This window comes from Scomber japonicus, chromosome 22, assembly GCF_027409825.1.
Source record: "Scomber japonicus isolate fScoJap1 chromosome 22, fScoJap1.pri, whole genome shotgun sequence".
Taxonomy (NCBI): domain Eukaryota; kingdom Metazoa; phylum Chordata; class Actinopteri; order Scombriformes; family Scombridae; genus Scomber; species Scomber japonicus.
Window position 1 is genome coordinate 13,640,938 of NC_070599.1, and position 25,102 is coordinate 13,666,039.

Genomic DNA, 25,102 nt, shown 5'->3' on the forward strand with positions numbered 1-25,102 from the left:
TAATTCGAAATGCTATTTTGTCAAATCAATGCCTGGACTTTGTCTTATTAAGGCCAGCCTGGTTTCCTTCAGCAAGCAGGGTGCTTAAACCCCCCGATGAGGGAGGCAAGCTGAGGCTGCCCCTTACAACAAAACAACACACCACTCCACAGCAGCATGACACTTCCTCGACCAACAAATGAGATGAAAGCCTTAAAGCATGAAAATAGTGGTTCCAAAGGCTTCTGAAGACCTGCTACCCTGCTAGCACAGAAGAAAGGTGGGCTGTTCACCTGCAACAAAAGCCGAACACAACAGGGAAGGACATCAAAGTTTGATTTTGTCGGGTAAAAACACCTATTTGTTAGAGTGTGCCCACTGAGAAAAACACAGGTGAATTTTCAGGTAATAACACTTTGCTGTTAAGTGCTACAGTTTATTTGTGTCTAACATTTGAATCTATTCTCTGATACCTTCATTAGAGAGCATTACACAAACTTTCACCTCTCATGATGATCTATGCTGCTATTATATTGGTTTTCATTTTCAGCAGTTACATCAAACTGGTTCAATTAGACCTCCTCCTTAGACCTCCAGATTTTTGTGTTTCCCAGCAGTAAATTGAAATGAAAATTTGTTAAGAACTAAATAAAGAGCAAAACTTCACCAGAGAGAGAGAGAGAGAGAGAGAGATTTACACACTCAACTTACTTATTTAACATCTAATTTATAACTAGTTGACTATAGATATCTGCATACTACAATATATATTTAACATCTAATTTATAACTAGTTGACTATAGATATCTGCATACTACAATATAATAGAGTATGTGTCTTGTTTTACAGCTTCTAATTGCTCAGCAGCAATGACTGAAAAAAGGCTGTATGAGAATTATAAATAAATAAATACTGATACTATGATTTACAATACTTTCAACACATTAAGCTTTACATATTTACTAAGTTAGAATTTTTATATCTGCAAAGAGGACTAATGTGTTGCAGCCTCAAATGTTTAACTATGAATGAACTGACACTGAACTGAACAGAGGAAGTTTTGTTCTTTATCCGCAGGTGGATTTACCTGACTATGTGAAATATGATCACTTTTCGGTTCCAGTAAAATTACAAGGAATAAGTAAGGTTAATAAGGTGTGAAATTCTTTAAACAAGGGCCACTTTGGGTTAACAGCACTCTTAGAAAGCCTGTCATTGTGTCTTTTAAAGTTCAGGCACAGAGAAAAAGGACAAAAGGACAAAACTATAGAGGTCAGAAAAATGACAATGTAAATGCATCAACATATAAACATGTAAAATTATACATATGTCCCTGCATTGCATTTGAACTCTTAGTCTTTTTTTAAAGAACAACTATCATTCACTTTTTGCCTTGTCTCTGTATCCACTTTCTTTTTCATTTTTGAAATTGTGAAACAGCAATTCAAAACATGTCAGAAAAGTAACACATCCATATACAAGTAAACAAATTAAACAAATACCTTAGCATTTACTGCTGTCACCACATGTGTACATCCACAAAAATACAGCCTATTCAAAGAGCGAGCATATAAAAATACCCTAAGAAAAAGTGGAAGAAATATTAGAATATAATGACAGTTGAATAAAACATACTGCTATAATCATGCTGGTCACTCACAACTAAAACATATGCTAAAGGGTGACAATTCTTTCTTAAACTCAGTTCTTAAGTTCAGTGTAAAACAAAGTAACACGTTTTAAATTGCAGTTTACAGCTCAACTTCTACTAGACATGGAACTATAGCAGCAAAAATACATCTCACTGGACCCAATCATATTTTATATTCCAAGAAATTACATTGCTGTGATCATTAAATGTAAGATAGCAGATTTTTTGCTGTTGAAGATAAACTGAGGAATTCCAGCATGTTCATGATCTCACTGTGAAATTTCAACAATTTAGGATTAAACTGCCTAAGGTAATCAGATTTTGCCATGCACATGAATGTTTATTAAATGATCTGCGGTGAAGTGTGGGAGTCAGAATGCAGCACATTCCCCAGTTTAAGTAGTGTATAGGCATGTCAATAGAGGCATGCTATAACAACAATAAAACAATGCTAATCTCAGTGAGAAATCCACATTTACCTAAACATGACTCTATGTATTGGATGAGTGGTTACTGATCAGATTTTGAACCCCAAATTTAAGACTCTGTGTAGTTCAGTATAGCACCCAAGCACTGAGCTCTAAACATTCATGTCCTCAGTCATTTTTCTGAATAAATTCTACTGAACACTGATGAACGGTAATTGCCATCCATCTCAATATGTGCGGTGTCATGACTTGGCAGTAAGTGTGCAAATGTGATTTTGAGTTTGCAGGAAACACAAGCTCAAAAGATTCCAACCCTAATGAATAATTCACAACGGCGAGGATAATGACGGCAGATAAAACTTTGTGTGAGTAATTGTGTAAATAGACTCATCAGTGTGTGGTGAATCTCATCATTTCCTACATCAAAATGTGGCAAAATTATGCTGCTGCACAATGAGAATAATAACAAGCAAATGCAAATCACTCACTACCACTTTTGCTCCGGCAGATCTAAGCAACAATTGACTCATGCCAGTTTGACAGCCATTGTGAGCAGCTCTGGAAACGTGAGAAAGGTTGCTCCACATTTTTCATCTGTGGGCGAGTTTTAATTCACACTCTCAACTCCCAGCATGCCTATATTCCTTCCACCTGACTGTGCTCTTTGCTCAGCCCTCTGTGCCTAACTGACCATATATTGGCCTGGGCACTCATTCAGGGGCTCTATTTTCTAGGTGATTGACTCTGAAAAACTAACGTTGTAATCCTCAAATGTTTCCCTTGTGTTTGAGGAAGGGTCGGCATTGTTGAGACCCGGGGAGTCTTGCCTGGTTGTATGTGTGTCATGCTGGGCATTAAGAGCAGTGGGAGGGGCAGGATTTTAACAGGTGGAGGGATACCTCAGTAGCTGGAAGGACCAGATCTGCAAAAGCTCAATCTGATTTATGTCAGTCTGTCAAACCAAAGACACTCTGATGGTTCTCACGTTTGACTGATAATGAAAAGATGTGTGAATTATATGATTATTACTGCAATTTTTAAGGTTTTTTGTAAACTTTCAAACAATCTCTCAAAAGCCACAAACTATCTCTGAATATTTGCCTCTAAACAAGGATTCAGGGAGAAAGACAAATATACAGACTATTACTCACCACTACTTCTGGTCTGTCAACAAGCCTGTAGTGACAGATGAATGCTACACCTTTCCTAGCAAATTAAGCCGATTTGTTTCTGTCACTCAGTATGTTACTTAATCTTTGAGATCTCTTCAACTCAACAAAGTCATGCCTGTGCAGTTGTATTGTACTTTTTTATCTCTTTTTGTTATTAGTGTTAAGAAATACATTATCATAAAACACTGTAGCAGCTAAAGAACATTCAATATAGCTTTTTTTTATTAGTGTTGAATAAATGTTTTACAATTTTAGCAGCCTCCAAACAAATTTATCTCCTTAATGAGCTTTTTTTCCTTCCTCCTCTTCATCCTGGAAGAAATGAGCAATGTCTTGAGCAATGGCAGCGATTCCATCATGCTGCATTGCGATTGGCTGCAGATAAGGACCACCACCCACATTAGCACGCAGGTAATTATTTGGATTTCTGCGAGCAGGTGGTGATGGAAGCAGGAGAGTCCGTGATCAGACTCCAGAGTATCTACAGATAAACATCAGGGGCTCAGAGACACACCGACACCAGCCCCTGCAACACTCACCGGGAGCCCCCATATCTCTCTGCAACTGTGCAGGTATTACACACTGCATGTCATACAAAATATGAGATGGCTATATATGCCATGGGGCTAGTGAAAATATTGTACATGCTCAGAGTTATGGCTTGTACCAGCATAGGAATAAAGTGGGTTCTGTCAAATGGGACCAACAGCATTGCTGGGAGGAAAGCGGAACTGTCATAAACTGTAATAGGTTGACTCATTTCTACATGGACAACAATATTGGGACAAGTTGAGTTTAAAACTGAAAGCACAGATGTGAAAACAACATACTGTATAAAAGAAAAAGTGTGAGAAAACAGTTTTATCTTTGTTTGGTTTATGTGGGCTGTTTTTATTGGTTAGGTGTAGTTTAAGTTAGGCTAAACTAATTTTGTTACAGTTACATTCAAATATTTTCTTAAAGCAGCAATAACCAGTATTATTTTATTTTATGGGTCACTCAGGGGCAGTGGAACGAGTTCTGTCACCAGACAAATATTCACTGGACAAAATAGTAACTAGTCCAACATTTGCTTTCTTTTTAGCTCGAGTTTGGTCGCAACCAACTCCTGAAGGAATTATCTGGCTATAAAACAATGTCTGTCTGTTGTTTGGTGTTGGACAAGCAGTGTACAGTGTTTTTTAGCCTCCTGCTGTAGCTGGTTTATTAATTAGGATGATGCAAGCAGTAAACCAAAACGGTAAAGGCCATGAAACCAAAACAATGAGCTGAAAGTTGCTAAAGCGCTCTATAGAGTTGAGAGGAACTGCAAAATCATGTGTTTCAGTGGGTTTGTTACTACAAATGCATCGACACAGAGTCATGACCAACTGTTAATAAGCTTTAAGGTTAGTATAGTTCAGATTTTAAGCATGATAGTGTTGTGTCAAAACAGTACAAGTCTAAATGGGCCACATGTCCATCTGTACTGTGATAATTTGCTTGCAGATATGATTTAAACGAAGAAAAAAAGACACTGACAACATCTCTTTTTTGCACACAAAATAATCTCTACAACATTTTATGATGAGTCCAGCCATCAACATGAGGTGCTCTTTGGCAGATGTTGTACATAAAGTACGTGACGAATCCATCTCCACCTTAATCATCCCATCTCCTCTCTCTCTCCCTCTCTGGCTGTTGCTGCCTTTGTATGGAGGTTTCAAGTCATCGCAGATAAGAAGCGTTTTCACACTGTTAATCAGATCGTCCAGACGATCTGCTCCCCTGCAACATGCATAGTTTGGCATGGTGTTTTCCTATGAGACATTCACCTCAGATCTAATCCGCTTGAGCTCTCCTTTCCACGGGAGTGATGAGACCTGGCAGGCAGCTGTGCTTGAGTTACTATGGAAAGATTGTGATTAGATGATGCAATGTTGGACGAAAAGGACTGGGGTCAGGGAGACTTACTGGCAAAAAGAAACTTGAGTTTCTTCTCATACCATAAGATTATAAGCTTACAGTTCGTTTCTATTTTCCATTTCCATTTAAACTTGATTAATTCAGAGAATGTTTGCTTGTGTTGCCTTTTCTTCCAGAGCAGCCTGCTTCATATTCATGCATTTTAGTGAAGCGGAGGGATCAGCGCTTTGCTCAAAGGCACAACTCGACTGCAAGGACACAACATCACATAGACATCTGCTGGCATCATACAGTGCTGAAAAAATGCTTCTTCACCAATACAACCATAAACTATTGGCAGAATATTGATTTAGAATAGGTTTGAAATAACAATAAGCCACAAAATCAAAGTAGTAGAATAGATTTGTCTTTGTAGCAAAAAAGAACAGCTTCAAACTACCCAGGGATGTATGAAAATGGCTCCTTTAGGGCAGCAGTCCTCCATCTTGCCTGCAGTCATTAATTAGATCTAATCAACACTGCAGGGAAAAGTTACTGTCAAGACTAATTAGCCAAAATGAAGCTTCTGTAATGGGAAACAAATGAACAACAACAGTTAACTGTGGCAGTCTGCTCCGTGCTTTATGACTCATTCAGTCTCAGCGGGACAGATTTTTGGAGCAGCACCGTTCAGAATTATATTAGCACTTGATTACTGTTTTCAGGAAATGTCTGAACACACTAATGGGTTTACAAACGATAAAATGATATAGATTGAGTTTGTATGGGAAGTATTTTCACATGTTTAGAGTTGTAGTTATGTATTTTTGTCATTGAGCTGTAGTAGAATACACTTTTTTTGTTTGAATTTTAGCCACTTTTGAGCAGGTGATACACAAACACAAACATCTCTGCCAGTTTGTCTATTGTAAGCACAATACAGGCTTCCCTCCAACCCCAGGCCTCAAAGGTCATGAGAAATGTTGACTTAATCCTTTTTTCGTCCCCGCTCTACTTCTGAGAGTCAAGGCAGCGAGTAAAAAAAGGAACCTTTGTTTCTCCCACAGTGCTGCGAACAAAAGGGGTCGGGATTCGGAGAAGCATACACACACACCACCTGCAATTAAGAGCTTAAAGGTCGTCCCCTCAACACAAAACCCTCAGCGACCAAGGAGAGGAGAGGAAACATCAAGATTAGGTGGGAAGTACTACAAGGGTATTAGAAAAACTTGTGAGAATAAAGATGTTTGTCACAGAATATTACTTACAGGATGCGGGAGGACAGTCACCTTATACCCTGAGTTCAGTAATTGTGGAGGATGTGATAACTAGTGGCTATTAATGGCAATTAAACACTTTAACAACTTGGGTTGGAGGTTTGGACCACGGTCACACAATCATGAACAAGCCTTTGTTTGTTTGCCCATATGTCAGATTGGGTAATTAATACATGGACATCTGCTGAGGAAGAGAAGGTGTGAAGCCGTCATGAGAAACACAAGCTGGAAAACAAAAACAGTGATGACATTTGGGGCGAACAGTCAGCTGCACTGAAATCCATTAGATATACAAAGAAATGTCTGATAGGGAACTATAACTGCTTGCTTCGCTGTGCAAAGCTGAAAGTTGCCTTTGCCTGAACTTTACTGAAAATGCCAACTTCATTAAAACAAAATTGGGTCAAATGCACTGAGTGCAAATTAAAATCAACCAGAAGGGGATGATATGATTGTAATTAACATCTCTTCAATCAAGCAGGAGTGTGGGAATTATAGCTTTGTGTTTTATATTTATTGCTGAACTCCAAGGTGGTTCTGAGGTAGCCCAAAAATTACTTCTGCCATCTTACGTAAAGTGTTATTCTTATACTGAGGAAACATAGGCGCAGTTCTGGACAATTTTGTACTTTAAATTGAATGGAAAAATAAATAGAAATAAAACAGGCAAGACAGGAGACTTCAAGAAGCAAGAGTTAAACAAAAGATGTCTCCTCAAATTATAAAAAGAGTAACTGCAGATCTCATATCTGGAAAATTGGTTACAAGCCATTGGGAAGAAAGTAGATTAATATAATATATCCATACAAATTAAACTGAAAAAATAGAACTGGTGTTAGTGATAATGTGTCTAAACTCATACTGCATTCAAAACCTGTAGGCTACTTAATGTAACATTATTTTCCAGTAACTTCTTCTCACTCAGGATAAAAATGTCAAATCACCATATAGTTACTACAAGCTATTTTTTTACTGCATATTAGATGGCTGTTTAATGTTAGCACAAAGTTGGATCTGCTATTATTACTACTAATCATTTCACATCTTGCACATTTTTTTGCACCGATGATACTGTCCTCTTCTTATTCTGAACAAAAAAAGAGTTATATTACTGTATCTGTAAAAGTAGCTTTTTTACAGTATATATATATATATGCTGCCAGAAACACACCTCTGTTGATAAACTGCTACCAAGTCTTGGCTTTTTGTATAGAAACAGATATACCTTATTCCGAGTCAGAGGAAGATGATTGTTGAGACAGTTTTCTTTCACTTCTGCACTATGAGGGTGTCATTTATAGATACACTGCTGCCCCCATACTTACACTCATAGACTCTCTGCTTCATTGCTAAAGATAATTACAAAATTCACCACTGCATCTAATATGATAAGGTCAGCTGGACTTCACCGACTGAGGAATGTAATAACCACTGGTCTTTACTTTATGTATCTACAAAGCCCATGTGTGAAAATGACTATAATAATATTATCTTATTGTCGTGTATATCTAATCTCTGCTGCTCTGAAACTCTCATCCAGATTGAACTCATCCCAATAATCATCTGATGCTCGAGGAACCCCACACAAAAGTATTTCCTGTTCCTGTTTGTTTGTTATCCTGTTGGTTTTATATTATATTATAAAGGTAGATATAGAGTTGCAGAAAAAAAACTGTATACTCAGCTTACCGTAAACAAAATATTTCAAATTTAAAAAGTTAAGATATTTGAAAAATATAACAGCTGGACTTCCACAAACTTCCAGTAAACATTTACATCCCACAGGGGGTAAATTTACTTTTTTGCGACCCACTAACCTTTTCTCTAGTAGGCCAAAGTTTCCACTTGTAGGTGATGAACCCATTGACTCATCTGTTGCATATTATGCCTGCTAATGTTGTTTCTTGACACTTTAATATGGACAAGCAGTGCATGTGTTTTAACAAGTTGTGGTGTAACTCTGTGACTACATGCATGTAGGCCTATCAGTGGTGTTTCAGGGGTCTACTCTGGGGGTGGCTCTGTATGGCGCCTGGTCCCGGATCATTTGTAAACCCACACCAGAGCCATGCTGGTAGCCCCGGAGCAGCCGAAGCCCTGTGGTGGGTGGCAGCACCAGTCCCAGCAGAGGCTGTAGGATGTAGGCCAAGCCAGGCGTGTAATTTCTCTCTCAGAGTTATAACGCACCGTCGACACAGGAAAATAAATATGGAAGGGTGAACCACTGAATAGGGGAGATAGGGGAGAGGCTATTACCAAGAAGGGAGCTACAATTATGATGAGGATTTTTTGTATTATTTCATGATTTTGAGGACTAGAATTTTTCATATGAATTAAGAAAGTTTTTGTTTCTGTAAAACATTCAAACTAACAAACCACTCTGAGAAGGCTAACTGAGAAACTCCTAACTAAGAAACTCCTACTGAATTTAAATCATTTCACTCTTGCTTCTGTGGTGTTCTTCAAAAAGCTGTCTACCAAACGGACCTTCACATTTCTTCATTTGCTTGCATAAATCATTGCTTTTACACATGCAGGATTGTGAGTCCTTACTTCATTTGAAAAGATGTATTAACACTACCCACACACTGCCTTGCATTGGCAACTCACAAAGTGCTTTAGGTCACTCTTTCCTAATTTGGATCAATTATCCCATTTCCACTGAAACAGTGTTCCTCATTCAGCATAATGTACCCGCTATTTGTCAGCACTGTGTCATGCGCTCGCCTCTTCACTATTCGTGTACACTCTTGTCAGGGTGACTGAATGCGAGCTTTCTGTACTGTCTGAGGCTCATTTGAAATTCAAATATTGCCTCATTGCCGGGCCTCAATAATATTGACTTTCACTTACTCTCCAGAGGCTCTGGGAATATATTTAGGACAGGATTGTGTTTTTTCTTATGTATGTATGCATCTTGGTCTTTTCTTGACTGCAAGCAGATGCTGCAGGCAGTGGTAAGTTTTGTCTGGCTGGAAGGCAGTGGAAAACACCTTAGTTGTTGACTTAGTTGTTATTCTAATTAGAATATGAACTATATTTAATGAGGTTGATTTAAAATTGGCAAATATATGACATTTAAAACTAAATAAACTAAATGGCTGTCATGGTTTGCTCAAGATTAGTTCTAAAAGTGAAACTCTTGTAAGATTTTATCCTAAATTTCAATATTTGTGAGGCAATATTTATTTATTCATTCATTTATTGCAGTATTATAGTACAGTCTGTGGAAGTGAATTGCAGACAGCAGCTGCATTAGGGGTCCACTAGATGGCATACTACATCACTGAGTATGTAGTCACATCACCATGCAGACACACAAGGTTTGATTATTTATTACCAAAGCAACACTGAGAACTATTTATTCAAAACACTATTACTCAAAGTTTGACCTTTTTGCTGTCTAAATACAACCTCTGGTGATGTGATAATATTCTAAAAATGCTTTGATAGATTTGAAGACACATCTCTGATAGATTAGAGACTATGATAGCTCAGCAAATAAATATTTTTTTAAATGCTGTGTATTCTGAACATCATCTAATAATATGGTTAACATGTTAAAGGTTCAGTGTGTAAGCTTTAGTGAGATCTAGTGGTGAAGTTGCAGTTTACAACCAACTGAGTACCACCACCCCTCCTCCTCCCCTTCCAAGTATGTTGGGGAATGTACATTGCCTCTTACTACTGATCATTGCAACAATATGCTTCAATTTGGTTTCATAAATATCATATCACTGTCTTCCAAAAGCTTACTAATAAACAAAATCAAGCTATAACTGACCTTTGGCATTTTCTGGGACCTTCAATGCTAGATATTGTTAATGTATTACCTATTACTATTACCTATTACTGGCATTGGCGCCAGATGTTTTAGGACTGTTGTTTTTAAACCTCTACTAAAGAAACTACACCTTGATCCAGTGTCTCTTCATAACTATCAACCAGTCTTAAATCCCCCATTCTTTTCCAAAGTAATAGAGACAGTTGTGTATCATCATATAAAAGAAATGTATCCATATGAACCTTTTCAATCAGCTCTCATGTCCAGAAACTGGTCTAACCAGAGTGCTATATGGTCTTCTACTTGCTATATATTCAGATTCCACCTCTGTGCTTCTATTACTGGATCTCAGTGCAGCCTTTGACAGCACTGATTACTGTATAGTATTAGACAAACTAATTTTGATGTGTCTGGCTCAGCCTTGTCTTGGCATACTTATCTCAAAGAACATAGTGTGTCTGTGTTACATCTAAATTCTCTGATGTTAAATATGGAGTACCTCAGGTTTTGGTTCTTGGCCCTCTGCTTTTCTCTCTTTATATGTTGTCTTTTGGCCAAATTATATGTATCATGGAATAAATTTCCATTGCTACACAGATGATACTCAGCTGCATGTGACTATAAGGGCTGATGATCATACTCAAATGACTAAATTAGAGGCCTGATTAGCAGTCACAAAATTTCCTGCTCCTAAATTTGGATAAAACTGAGATACTAGTCATTGGCCATGCAAGACAGAGACACCAGCTTGATTAAGTAACAGAAACACTCAACAACTGCGTGATCTCACAAAGTGTGGCAGCCAAGAATCTCTGTTTTATGTTTGATCGCACCCTCTCCTTTGATAATGCCATAAAGAGATCACCAAGACTGTCTTTTTCCACTTACGCAACAAAAGTCAAATCTTGTCTTCCTTGTCCATGCTGATGCAGAGACTTGATTACTGAAATGTTTTCAGGTCTATCACATACTAATACTAAAACTCTTCATATGGTTCAAAATGCTGCAGCTGGAGTCTTAACTAAAGCAAGAAAACACCAGTTCTAGCCTCCATTCAATGGCTTCCTATCCATGTTAGATCAGATTTTAAGAAGCTTTTGCTGACCTAAAAAAATCCTAATGGGCCCCATCATACGTGTTTGATCTCCTTAATAATTATATTCCATCTTGAGCTCTCTACTCTCAAAATTCAGGGCTCCTGTGTGTATAGTTAAATAGAGTCAGCAGGCAGCAAAGCATTTTCCTATTGGGCCCTGTTCTTGTGGAATAAACTCCCTGCTGACACCAAGCAATCCAAGTATGTTGAGTCCTTTAAATCTAAACCTAAAACTTATCTTTTTTTGCCTTAACGTACAATTAGTTGCCTTTAATTTCATAGTTGCCTTAAACTTCATGATCTTGTACTGCAATGAGATTATTGCAACTGTTTTAAGAACCATTGCATCTATCTAACCATCTCTTTGTTTGTTCCACATGCACAAGAGCATCTGAGCTGTGTGCCTCTCTATTTTCTGCCCCTGTCCTCTCTTGTCACTCAGGCATCTTTTGCTGGCCCAGCACCCATACTCGCACCGCTCTGTTTCCCTTGCTGTCCTGTATAATTTTTGTGTGTATAATGTCTTTTCTTGTCTCTTCTCCTGTGTATGGGAATATCCTGTGTATGTGGTATTTTCCATTTCTTCTCTGTTAAAGGGGCTTTTTCCTTATTCAAATCAATGGTCTGACAGAGGATGTTGTATTGCTGCACAGACTGTAAAGCCCCATGAGCCAAATTTGTCATATTGATAATAAAATTGATTTTGGTTGCCTTAACTGCTTTTTCATTCTTGATTAATCTGTCAGTAGTAGAAATGTCCATCACCATTCCCAGGGGATGTCTATAAATAACCTGTTTTCTCCAACAAACTATAAAAGTCCAAAGATATTCAATTTACAATTATATAAAAAATGAAAGAAGCAACTAACTCTAACATTTGTGAAGCTGAAGTGATCAAATGTTTTTGCAATGGTTTAAAGGACCTGAAATAGGCAAGATGCCAAACCAAGTTTTCAGGGGGCTATAATTAATCCGATTATTCAGATTAGCTGCTGATGAATTTTCTGTTGATCTACTGAAACTAGTCATTTCATCTATATGACAGTTGGCTGAATCATAGCAGCTGAGGGTTTATATTAATTTTCAATAGAAGTTACTGAGGATTGCGACAGTGTCTTTTAGTTCCCGTATGTGATGCAGGTTGCTGGTATGTCCAATGCAACTGTGCTGTTTGCATCAAGGTGATGAAAGCAAATCATCAGATAATTATCAATTAATGCAGTGATTAGACTGCCCTGCGTGATTAGACTGCCCTGCGTGATGTGACTTGAGAATGAAATTCAGTACGAGTCTACACTAGAGAGGTTCCATGTGTTGTGTTAACATTAATAAGAGTAATTGAGACCACTGGGGCACTGCAATATGGAAAAACTGAACTAATTATAAGAGGGAAAACGGAGTCATTAGTGAGATTACATAGAGTTCTATCAGTGTGTGACTTCCAAGTGTAACATCAACCCAGAGACACAGACAAAAATCTCTGCTGGCCGCATACGTATCACCATAAACAACATGACAAAGGTTGTGCAGGTTAAGCCAGGGTATGGGTTTCCAATCCATAAAAGCAGGTGTATTAAACTGTAAAATCATCTTAATCTCATTATGGTACCAATTTGAACATGCATAATACTAACAGTCTACAACGGATCAGGTGAGCCAAATAAAAAGTCAAAGTACAAAGTATTTTTATTGTCAACAATAAAAGGGGCTTATGGGAGAGGCAATAAAATAATTATGATAATAACAATAACATTTATATTACGATACATTGAAAAAACTTCTTATGTTATATAACTGCAGGGTTGCTGCCAGATGATGAGATTAGATAAGATACTAGTAACATGCAAAACTGTTTACAGTGATCACAATGTAAAATATATAGTATTTAGTTTTTAACTTCATGCAAATTTGATTATTTTAAATATATAGTGAACATAAGTTGTTTTTAAATTCAGCCTTATTTATATGACATAATCTAATCAGTGTCTTCTTTAAATTACATTCATGTAGTCACAATTATACAATTAATGTGTACTATTTTAAACAGTTCAGGAGAATCATTTTTATTCCCAGCAATGTAGTCTTATTTAAAGACACTTCTTGACAACGCCAGCATATACCCATCTACAGTATGTTACTGAACACTGAAAGCCCATTAATCACATAAATTAAACCCAAGAATTCAGTTTCCCCTATAGATTTATCCTTCATCATTCCTAAATAACATCCGTCATGCTACGTCATACAAACTGTAGTCATTCATCTGCAAATTATCGCTTTGATGACAAATATATTTTTAATCATGCAGCGTGCAGTGAATATGAACATAGCAGCACTGGTGAACTGTGATAACTATGTGAAATATGATCCTTGCTATCATCCTCTATATATACAATATGTCTGCCAATACCGTTCTGTTGAATAGAGGTGGCATCTTGTGGTGAGAGAGGAGACTTCTGGAGTGTGAACAATGCATTCAGTATTCTCTCAGTGTGCATAACACCACAGTCCAGCTCAGAGTGCACAGCTGTCCTCTCAAGTATGCAGTTATAGTACACCATTGTCCCAGGACACTAACTGAATGGCAACTACTTTAGTACTTTCAAGAATGCAGCGTTGTTGTTTTGTTTTTGTTTTTCCTTTTTTTTTGTAATGTTCCCGGGAATTCATTGATTTCCATTCATTTCTGTATAATATTTCAATCTAAACCATGAATACAGTTAATCATGAAAGTTTCCTCTTGACCCTGGAAACATGACAAAAAATCCCAACTCAAGGTTAGCAGCTCACCAGCTTTTAACCCTATCACACAGTCTTTATATGTGAATGGAGTTTGCCATGTTGTCGTGGAGATTGTTGACATGTCAGTTCTTTAGCTGCAGGAATTTTATCCATAACATGTTTAAGATGTCTCATCTGTATTCTATGATTTAGGAAAATACATTTAAATTGAAATACGTGATCTCAACTCAAGGTTTACTTACTTTCTTTTTTTCCAGCTGTTTTTCAACTGTATTAAATGATGAAGTTTGCCCAGTTCAATGAACTTTTGCTTTACCACAAGAAGTGCTAACGGATGCAATCACAACAGCTTCTGAGCTTATATGTCAACAAATATATCTCCATGACAACAGAGCAAACTTAATCTAGTGATGATGACCCTGTGAAAGTTCTGGCAAAAACATAAGTGGGCCTTGATTTGGGATTGATTTGTCACAATACTTTGTAGTGCAATATTTTAAAATCAGTGTGTGCTTGAAATGCATTACCAATGAAACAATATGGTAACATTGACAAATATCGGTAGAAAAAATATTAAGATTTATGGATGAATATGTATGGATTACACAACATAAGAGAGTTTACTCATTGAGTTTCATAGCTACAGAACTTAAAAGGAATCTGAAACTATACACTGCAATCAGTCATGTTGCATATATGTTACTCGGTCTGGTTTGTCGTCAAGGTGATAAAACTTCAAACATATTGGTGTGTTCCTATTTTTCTCCTGGATTACTAATTGTTGTAAGCATGCCAGTGTAAAAATGTTACTGTCAGATAGAAACTCATTTTCATGCCAGGCACAAACAGGGTGACAGAGAAAAGATTGAGGAACAGAGAGGGGCTCAGTTGAATGACATACAAACAGCCCACTCTTCTTTTTTCTCTCTCCTGCAGAACAGTGCCACAGTGTTTAACCGTGCCAGACTCACTGGAGGGTGTTGACCTCCAATCATTTATCCATGTATGCTCGAGGTCGTGCAGCAATCGCCCTACATTTGACACAGTCTTTAAATGGCCACATCAGCAGACAGATAATCAGTGAGATAAAGAAGAGCATCGTCCATGCCAACTTAGGGAGGTGTGTGTGTGTGTGTGTATTGGTGTGTGTGTGTGTGTGTGTGTGTGTGTGTGTGCGTGTGTGTGTGTGTGTGTGTGTGTGGAGGCGGGAGGGGGGGGGGGGGTGATAGGACAGGGGAGGGGTATATATAAATGGAGGCCAATGGGCATTCAAAATCCCACGGTCTGCTACTGCCTTCAACCCAACAAGCCTGCAGCAATGACGTTTAATGGAACGTGGAAAGCTGATCGCAACGAGAATTATGACAAGTTCATGGAGCAAATGGGTGAGTGTGTGAGAGCCTGTCACTCAAATCATATTTCATTTCACATATTATATTTATCTGCTTTTTCTGGCCTCATGATCTGTTTCATGAAGGCAATGTAGGTAACTGTTCCCACATGGTTTGACATTGCTGGGTGGGTTTAAAAGAGTGCAGTGAGGTGTTGATAAGTTTGAAGATTTATGGCAGCACCTATTATAATAGCTGTTGCTAAATTAAGAGCTTGTCAATGATCAAATGCCTTTTCTGGGCTTGGACAAAGTCTGCTGCTTTAAAGGAGACTAGTGACAACTTCAACTACAAGAGAGTTTTTTGTGACTCAAGATCAATTGTTACCTCCTAATTTACTTCCAATAAAAATTACCTTGATTGCATCCCACAATGGCAACAATCCAGCCTTATATTTCTATTATTCTCTGTTCAACAAGGTATAGGCATCATGAAGCGCAAGCTGGCTGAACATGACAACCTGAAGATCACTATCGAGCAGACTGGGGACAAGTTCCACATCAAAGAGTCCAGCACCTTCCGCACCAAAGACATCGACTTCACCCTGGGTGTCATATTTGACTACAGCCTGGCCGATGGCACTGAAGTCTCAGTGAGTGTCCTATAAAGAGGTTCAGACACTATTAAACCAACAAGTGCCTGTCATGGCGCTGTTTCATAATTTCAGTGCAACCAGAAATAATTTGCATTTCTGGTTGCAAACCATGTGAGCTAAAGCTCAAGCTGGAAGCAATGGAAAAGTTCCAGTGAATAATTACTGCTACAGTTCAGCTGTAGCAGCTGCAATGGGTGTTACTCTTCAAAAGCAAACAAACATTGGTTGTGTTACTTAATGCAACACAATAAAAGAAGAGCATTAAAAAGCTTTTAACGCTTACTGTATATTTTCTTCACCAGGGCATGTGGGAGATGGAGGGTGACATGCTGAAAGGCAAATTCACCAGGAAAGACAACAACAAGGTCCTGACCACCACCAGAACTATGGTGGGCGGAGAACTTGTGCAGGTCAGTAGGTCCAGATGTGTCTCTTCGATCATAATCCCATGCAATATGTTAATCGCTTTGGCTGCAATATATGTCTCCATAAAGTAACACACCTCTCTGTCTGTTTGTCTTTTTTTCCTCTGCAGAGTTACAACTACGAGGGAGTGGATGCAAAGAGAATTTTCAAGAAGCAGTAACCTTGAGTCTGAAGTTCAGATTTTATTTTTATATAGATGACATAATGTAGATTTATGTGTTTGTTTTCAAACTAAAAGACAAGTCCAAGTTTCCTGATATTCTACTTCATATACCTCAAAATGTGGGCATTTTTTTGAGAGCAGCGACAAGCACCTTCTATGAGGGCAATAGAGGAAATGGCAGCAAAAACCACCAACTAATCCCTTCATATACTTAAGAGAACTAACAACTAATTACACACAGCAGAACAGACAGGTACAAATATAATCACAATGATAGTGCCTTAGAAACAATCTTTCAAAACAGCACCTTACAAAAGCCAAAAGATTGATTAAAGGGTTGATTCACCCAAATTACACAAACTATATTTTCTCACTGACCTCTAGTGGTGTCTAGTCAAGCAAATAGTTTTGGTTTAGTCACCCCGAGTGCTACAATGGAGGGGAATGCCTTTCAGTTTGTGTTGCTCACCACATCGAAAAGTGTCATTTTTAAGAAATCAACAGCCCCATGTGTTACCCGAAACAATGGCCGAGTTGTTTGGGTGGGGTATATTGTTTCAGGTCATGCATGTTACTGTTGAGACTTTTTAATGTAATTTTCAATGCTGTGACCGACATCAAGTGAAATTCTTTCACCTCCAATGTATTTTGGCAACGGCAGAATTGTTAGAGATGGAAATGGAAATAGACAGCACTAGAGGTTAGACACTGTGTTTTCTTGTGATCTGGGTGAACTTACCCTTTAAATGTTTCCAACAGTGGAAATAAACATGTTTCTTAAAGTTGACTACACCATGCTGCTACACTAGTCTTCACCATTGTGAGGGAAGCAGCTCACAGCATCACATAGTGGAAGATCACACTATTACACTCAGTTCATTAGGTGTTATGTGTCGTTACCTGACTAGGAAATCATTCATTTTGCACTAAAAGGTTCTGATTGTCTGATGTTTGTAATGAATAAAATGTCATATGTCACCCAATTCTGTGGTTCTTTTAATAACATTTGTGGATATAATTGATGTAAATCTACAAATGTGGATTCATACCAAAAGAAAAATGTAATTGGTGCATTAAAATCTACAAAGCTGCAAATCAAGGCCAATTAACATCATGCCTTGGTGATTTATGAGCATAATAAGTTCATAATAGCTGTCTGGTTTGTGAGGAAATGTCACATTAGCACAGCATTTGAGAGTCTGCCTTGAAGTCTCTCTTACATTGCATGACTGTAGTCTGATCACATGGTCACGACTGGGTCTTGTGCTGTCATGTGCTATCCTCAGCAGCAACAATCCTGAATAAACACAGAGTGATGGTGGAGAAATGAGGGTCTCTCACATGACGGGGGTTGTAAAAAAATATGGTAGATAATGATGGTCATTCACTGGCAGAAAAGTTTGCTTTTCAGTTGTAACAAGGAAAGAAATGGAGGCATTTGGAGTATTTATGTAATGAGCTTCTCTGACCACAAGAGGGTGACCTGTGCATATTTTTGATTTACAGCTGCACTAGACCTACCTGACACTACAGTAAATGCTAAACATATGATTTAAATGGCTTGAAAATCGTATTGCTATGAAGAACCTTAAATTAATGCATGTTTCAATCCTGGGATATCACTGTTTGCAGTAATAATAAACTGAGTTCTTATTCCTCAATAGTCTGTACTGTACTTTTAACCAGCATCATCTCCACCACTATTACATATAATAAAACTGATTCAGAGTGCATATCATATGGCATATCTATATGGCAGATGACCAGCACAGAGCTGATTATCATGAAGATATGAGATATGGAATGTAGATATGATCAAAATCAGGTTTTTATAAGGCTATTAATGCTAATAATATATTATTAATTATTTTTTCTATATCCCATTTTTAATATAGCCTATTGATTTGTAGGAAATACATTTAAAAATCACAGATATGATTCCAGTGAGAATTGTAAATGGTGATGCTGAATCTTTGACTTTACTACTTTAAATATTTCCATAAGTTAGTTTTCAGTTTGTTTCAGAATGTTAAACAGACAAAAGGAACATTTCATCCAATATGATTAATAACCAATAAAAGTAAAGGTGCCTTCTTCCCTTGACATCCCACATCAAAACCTGGACTGCCTGAGTCTACCATCAATCGATAGCAGCCCCCCTCTGAGCCCTGAGTGGCACCTTCTTTCATGGGGGTATAAACCCACCGCACACTAGGCTAATCTGGCAGAGCCAGGGCTGCTTTGAACACCGGTTTGCCCCTGAACACACCATGGGGAGTGAAGTCCTCAGAGAATCCTCAGATACTGTGAGGCTGGAGGACTGTGAGCCTGCTGATTCTGGTGTAAGGAAAATAAGTTGAATGTGGTATTCTTTATTTTGTTTCCAATCTTGCAGTATTCTTTCTCTGCTTTGACATGCAGATTTTGTAAAATCCTAGCTTATGAAAAAAGTCCCTAATGTTGTGAATGTTTGGTTGAAACTACTTGAGCATAATAAATATATTGTGCAACAAATGAATATTGCTTAAAAGGGTCATTTTATCATTTCTTGTGAAAGGAACAATGGTTATTTAGTTGAGATTTTACAAAATATGTTTAATTACTATGGATAATTGTGAAAAGTAATTCAGTACAGTACATTCTCTCAAGTACTAGACTTAAATACCATGCTTAAACTACAAATTTGATATTTTTATTAATGCATTCACAAAGATTAAACCACCTGTGACGTTCTTCTCTCTGCTTTCTGCTTGTGAGGTTGCTTTGGCTTCCTGGCCCTGGAGCCAATGGGTGGAGCTGGAGAGGATGTCAGGAAACTATCTGCACCTGGTAGTTTAGGCCTCAGCCTTTTTAGGAAGGTTCTTCATTAAACTCTCCCTCTTCTCTTCCTCCCAGGCCTCCACCAGCCAGATGGGTTGGGGGTTTGTTTTGTTGGCATGCATCACATACTTCACTTAACTGCACATTGCATTCATTACTGACTTACCTGACTAACATTATATTTAATGTTAAGTTGACAATAAATGTTTAAGAAAATTAGACATTGAGGCGAGATTCCCTTTTTTGTCGCTGAGCCAGCTCGTAACCCCATCAGAACATAGAGGAGAATAGAGGAGCTGACCTCATTACATTAAAATGCAATAAAATAATTAAAATGCATCATTAATATTTGATGTTAATGTAGAACTACTAGTATCTACATAATAATATTACATTCTGAGTATATAATGACAATTCATTTTGATATATTGGTCAATTAAGTTAATAAAACTATTTTTACTTAAGCACAGCACTGAGTACTGGACTTTTTTTTACAGTATACGTAATAAGTGAATCATTTGAACAGGCCCTCCACCATTGATTATAGGAACAGTTTATTGTACTGTAGGTAAATGCTGCAATATAATTTTATAGCCATTGGGTAGTGCTGTGGAGCTCTTTATCTTCCAAGAGAAATAACCTCCACTATTATATGATGTCATCTCTCAGTCAAGTTATCATATGACACACACCCTGTTTGCACAGACAGACACACACGCCTATACAATTATTGGATTTCAACTCCAATTATTAGGAAAATAAATCTCCCAGTATCTTTTTGGAATCATACTGTAGTCTGCAGCAGTGTGAAAGCAGTGAGAAACAGGAAAGTGGTGGGAGACCTCAGTGTTTTCATTGCTGTGGGACTAAAGGCGCAGGGGCCCACCCGAGGGAGGTGCAGGCAGTGGATGAGCGAGGAGGAAGAGGAAAAATAGTGAGAGGTGGACAGAGGAAAGACTGAGAGTGAGGACAGGGGGAGTGCAGAGAGGACAGTGCAGGGAGAACCCCCCCCCCCCCACACACACACACACACACACACACACACACACACACACACACACACACACACACACACACACACACACACACACCACCCCTCCTCCCACACACACACCTGCTGTGAAATCAAATTCACTGACTCACTCTGAAGTCGTCAGCTTATCTAAAAGAGTAACGATCACAAAAGACACCAACAGCGCGATGGGGAGTGTCAGGGCTTTGGGTTGGGTAATCTTTCCAAGAAGGCACAGCCTACTTTTGGCCAATCACTGTTTAGACAATGACTGTTCAGACCTTTGCAGACATATACAGGCTGCTGAATGATGAGTCACTATCACTAGTCAGTGCTGAATAGTCTACTGTATTTGATCCTCTCCAAATGCCGGGAGACATTGGAGTTATTTAGAATTCACACTGGGTACAGTACGTGCTCTCATGTAACTTCTACCAACCCTGTGAAATTGTAGGTGTTGATGATGATAGTATACAGCATGTGGATTTTCAGAAAGAAGAGGATTGTTCATCAAAAATACTAGTATTAAATCTACAGCAATTTTTAAATAATATTAGATCATCTATGGATGTATGGCTGTGCATAACAGCCAGAGCCTGGAGGCAAAATGCCACTTAACAAGATAAGGTCTTTATAAATACATTGGAAAGTCCCTACCAGGTGGTTTGAAACCCCAGCCAGAAAAATCTGGGAGGCCACAATTCAATTCATGGGAAAGGAGATCATCATTTTTTTCAAACATTTTGGGAAATGTGCTTATTTGCTTTCTTGCTGAGAGTTAGATGAGAAGATTGATACCACTCCTGTTTCCAGTTTTTATGCTAAGATATTCTGCTGGCTCTGGCTTAATATTTACTATACAGACATCTATCTTCCCATTTACGTAAGTACCAGGAAGAAGGCGAATAAGTGTATTTTCAAAAATGTCAAAGTATTTTGGGGAGGCTTTTATAGACTTTACTAAGATAAGAGACAATGTAGACTAACATGGAAGATGAGGAAAGACACAAACATCACTGGTTAAAGTTCCAGCCAGACCCAAATGTTACAATCACATGTATTTCTTAGAGACTCAATTTTGAGGTGAGTTACAGGCTCTTATATTGATCAAAAGAAATAATTTAAAGAGGGAAATCACAACTAAACATATGAAATCTAATTGCTGACAAGTAGACACAGCTTTATTTTAAGGGGATACTAAATGCACAATGAACACACTGAATCCACTGACTCTTCAGGAACTGACTCTTCAGGAACTTACTCAGACTAGTCTGAGTAATGGATAAATCCAGTGGGTAGTAGTAAGATTTTTAAGGACATGCTGCAACTGGAAGAGGATAAGTGAAGGGAGACAGAAACGCCTCTTTAATGGGCTTATCTAAGGGAGTAACACCATTACAAAGTGTTGCCGATTGGGCGAATGCATGCATGCACCTGGATGAATTTGTCCCCCCCCCTGCCTGAACTACTGCAAGCATACACAAACACTTTTATCCCTCACTTTGCTGTGCTCTGACACTTGATGTGAAACCCCCTCCCCACCCCCCACCCCCCCCCCCCGCCCTTGCAGGCATGGACCAGTGTGTCATGTGAGAAGCTGGTGTGTGCCACCTGGTGTGACTGAGCATATAAGAGAGAGTGGAAACAGCAAAGAGAGAAACTAAATTGGATGTGGCCTCTGTCTCAAGAGTAGCCAGCCCCTGGGTTAGGTGGGCTATTCTTAAAGAGGGCAAAGAGAGGTCTGCAGCTCCCCCGGTACACAAACCACTTTATAGGATCCCACATCATGTTTTCATGGCCTCCTGGGATTGTGGGGGAGGTGTTATCCAATGACAAGTGTGAGAAAGAAGAGGAAATTGTGCTTTACGTAGGTGGATGGCTTTGTGGGTAAAAGGCAACTTCTAAATGCTGTTAAAATATTACAATCAGGTCTTAATCCTCTTCCACCCCGAACCTTTCCTTGAAATTCAAAAAAAAAGTAATAACGACAGCAGAGTTGACGTCACAGTCTTTAATGGCAGACGGCCTGAAATGTCTTCATTTAACATTTTCATAAAAACTTCTCATTTTGATCACCTTTTTTTTTTGTTGTTGTTGTTGTCTTTTCAAACAAACCAACCTCTGCAATTCACTGAAATACAGTTTCTCCTCACAGTGGCTAAAATACATAAATATCAACAGTACTGTATGCATTAAGAAAAAGAAAAAAGAAGAACACACACATGCCGTGAACATGCACAGAACACACGGGTACACACACGGTATACAGAAACAAGAAAGGAGTATTTTTCATTGACAGAAAAGGAGGGATCATCATATTAATTTTCTAGGAACTTCTGTACCGTACTGCTGGCAAAATACAAAAAGATCCATTCGTTCAAAGGGCATGTTTTTTTTTCTCTGGATTTCACAGTGAATTATGTAGGTAAAACAGTATTTCATATATTACATACAGTATGTTCTGATCAGTCAGATACAAACACAAAAAGAATCTCTAGAAAATTACCAAATGAATATACAATTAAACTTACAATAATACTTACACTGAATTATATGATGGGCATCTTCTATGAACTTTAAAAACATAATACCCATAAAAACACACGCACACACACACACATTATAAATACTTGTTTCTAATAAATTTGGTGCCACACTTGGCTTAAAAAAATGTCTGTAAAAGCAAAAAAAAAAAAAAAAAAAAATCAGTTGATATGATGTGCATATTATTTTTAATGATTAAAAACACTGACTATATGATTTAACCGATCCAATATGATTGTACACACCTGGGCTAAATACGATAGGGGAGATGGTTGTTTTCTCATTTCACTTTCTGATTGTCACATCACTGTGAAATGTGACTTAGCCTCATCAGAGGAGTACAACAATCACTGTTTGTTTTTGTAAGAACGTGACATGAATGAGAATTTTGGCGTCAAAGAGTGTCACAGGATGACGATCACTCGATGATATGTCATACAGCAAAGACGTTATTGCAGGCCCAGAAAACATAAGATTACAAAAGATTTATTTTTTCTCCACTCCCATCACTACTATGTAAATTCAAAAATTTACAAAAGCATTTTGAATCACACTGGCTCCCTAAAAATAGACAAAAGAGACAAATTGCTTAAAGTGAATATCCTTTCAGATGCAGAGTGGCTCTTTGGAGTGACACCGAATGAGACATGCAGCAAAAATAACGTCATACTTCATAAGAAATCAGATTGTGGACTACAAAGCAGTCAAAAATGAAATAATTCCACTAGCCTAGATAGCTCTCCAGTGTAAAAAAAATGCCTTTGGTCTTTTTGTTTCTCTATACTGTGCTGCTGTCCTCCTGCTACACAATGAAGGAGCAAATTCCTAATTATAGCAGGGCTCAGTTTGCTGTGTATTGCAGTCTCAGGGTCACTCTACCTTCACTGGCGATGGCTTACTCCTGTCAATGCCTCAGTGAGCTCCTTTTTTTTTTTTTAAACACATCTGATTTACCTCAACCTGCAAAAATCAAGTGTGTTTTTTTCTCTCCGTGTTAACATCGACTGCTCAGTCGAACCAAAGCACATCAGACAAGGGACTAATGTCTTCATCGGGTAAGGACGCCACAATACACACACGAACGAAACATAATCCACATAATATGTAGAAAACATAAGAGCAAACTAACAGGACTGCTTTGGTATAGCATGGTGACTTTCCATTTTGTAACGGCAGGAAACAGTAAGGGCAAAAAAAAAAAAAAAGTATGAAAGTTCCTCACACACTTTAGCACAACAAGAACCAATCAAACAGAACCATTTCAAACATTGTCTTGATTACAAAAATACCTTTTTGTATTTCTTTAAAATATCTAAAAATGTACAGCATTGTTTTTTTTTTCCTTTTTTTGCAAAGTCATGCTTCAACATGTATTTAATCATCATAATAACATTAATATGAATGATATACAGAATAGTAATAATAAGTCATATAATAACATTATCCTGTAGCGCTTTAGCCACACTTCCACACGCCTGGCCTTGCAAAGTGGCTGCATAAGTTGTGTTTGCACTCCTTTGGCGGACTGTCTTTATACTCGCATGTGCAGAATGCAAAGCAAGAGACCAGCTAACGTTAGATGGGCGATGCAGTCAACTGTTAAACAAAGGGTGTGTGTGCGCCTTTGTCATGTGTGCCCCGGTACCTTTCATGTAGGTGTCAGAGGAGGTGTAGCTAAAGCGCTGCCAGTAAAATCTTGAGTATGTAACAGTATAAAAAAGAGATGGAGGGATTTTGGGGTGGGGTAGAGGTGGGGTGGGGGCAGGGGACTCGATGTGTGATGGAGGCTGGGGTCTAGTATGTCCTGAGGCCCATGAGGCTGCTGCTGCCTGAGAGAGAGACAGGGAGAGAGATAAAGGGAGACAAGAAAAGGGGGTGAAGTTGCCATGGTCACCGCACACGATCCTTGTACACTAGTAAACACAGGGGATCATGTGGAACTGTTGCACAACACAAACACATTCACACAGCCATAAATTCACACACACACACACAATACACATAGGTAGATTCTGTAGTGTAGACACACACACGCAAACCCTTTATACACAAAAAAACATGTTTCTTGTTTTCTGCTCAATTTATCACACTTGCCTACAAGATGCCAAGACCACACACGATTTTATAGCATAAATATG

General features: G+C 38.2%; 2 protein-coding genes across 4 annotated transcripts in view; one reads left to right on the forward strand and one right to left on the reverse strand.

Annotated features, from left to right (window-relative positions):
* The first annotated feature begins 15,289 nt into the window (after window positions 1–15,289).
* LOC128383386 (fatty acid-binding protein, intestinal-like) lies at window positions 15,290–17,566 on the forward strand. The gene is made up of 4 exons (XM_053343017.1): window positions 15,290–15,398; window positions 15,824–15,996; window positions 16,302–16,409; window positions 16,535–17,566. Exons 1-4 carry the CDS (start codon window positions 15,332–15,334, stop codon window positions 16,583–16,585), a joined length of 399 nt encoding a protein of 132 aa, XP_053198992.1. The 5' UTR covers window positions 15,290–15,331; the 3' UTR covers window positions 16,586–17,566.
* A 4,856-nt stretch (window positions 17,567–22,422) lies between these two features.
* Window positions 22,423–25,102, reverse strand: part of LOC128383328 (RNA-binding protein with multiple splicing-like) — a 40,867-nt gene continuing 38,187 nt past the window's right edge. For 2 of the 3 annotated variants that reach the window (XM_053342948.1, XM_053342946.1), the window contains exon 9: window positions 22,423–24,793. The gene's annotated coding sequence lies outside the window, so the exon portion shown is untranslated. The remainder of the gene's footprint in view (window positions 24,794–25,102) is intronic. The other variant, XM_053342947.1, reaches the window with a different exon arrangement.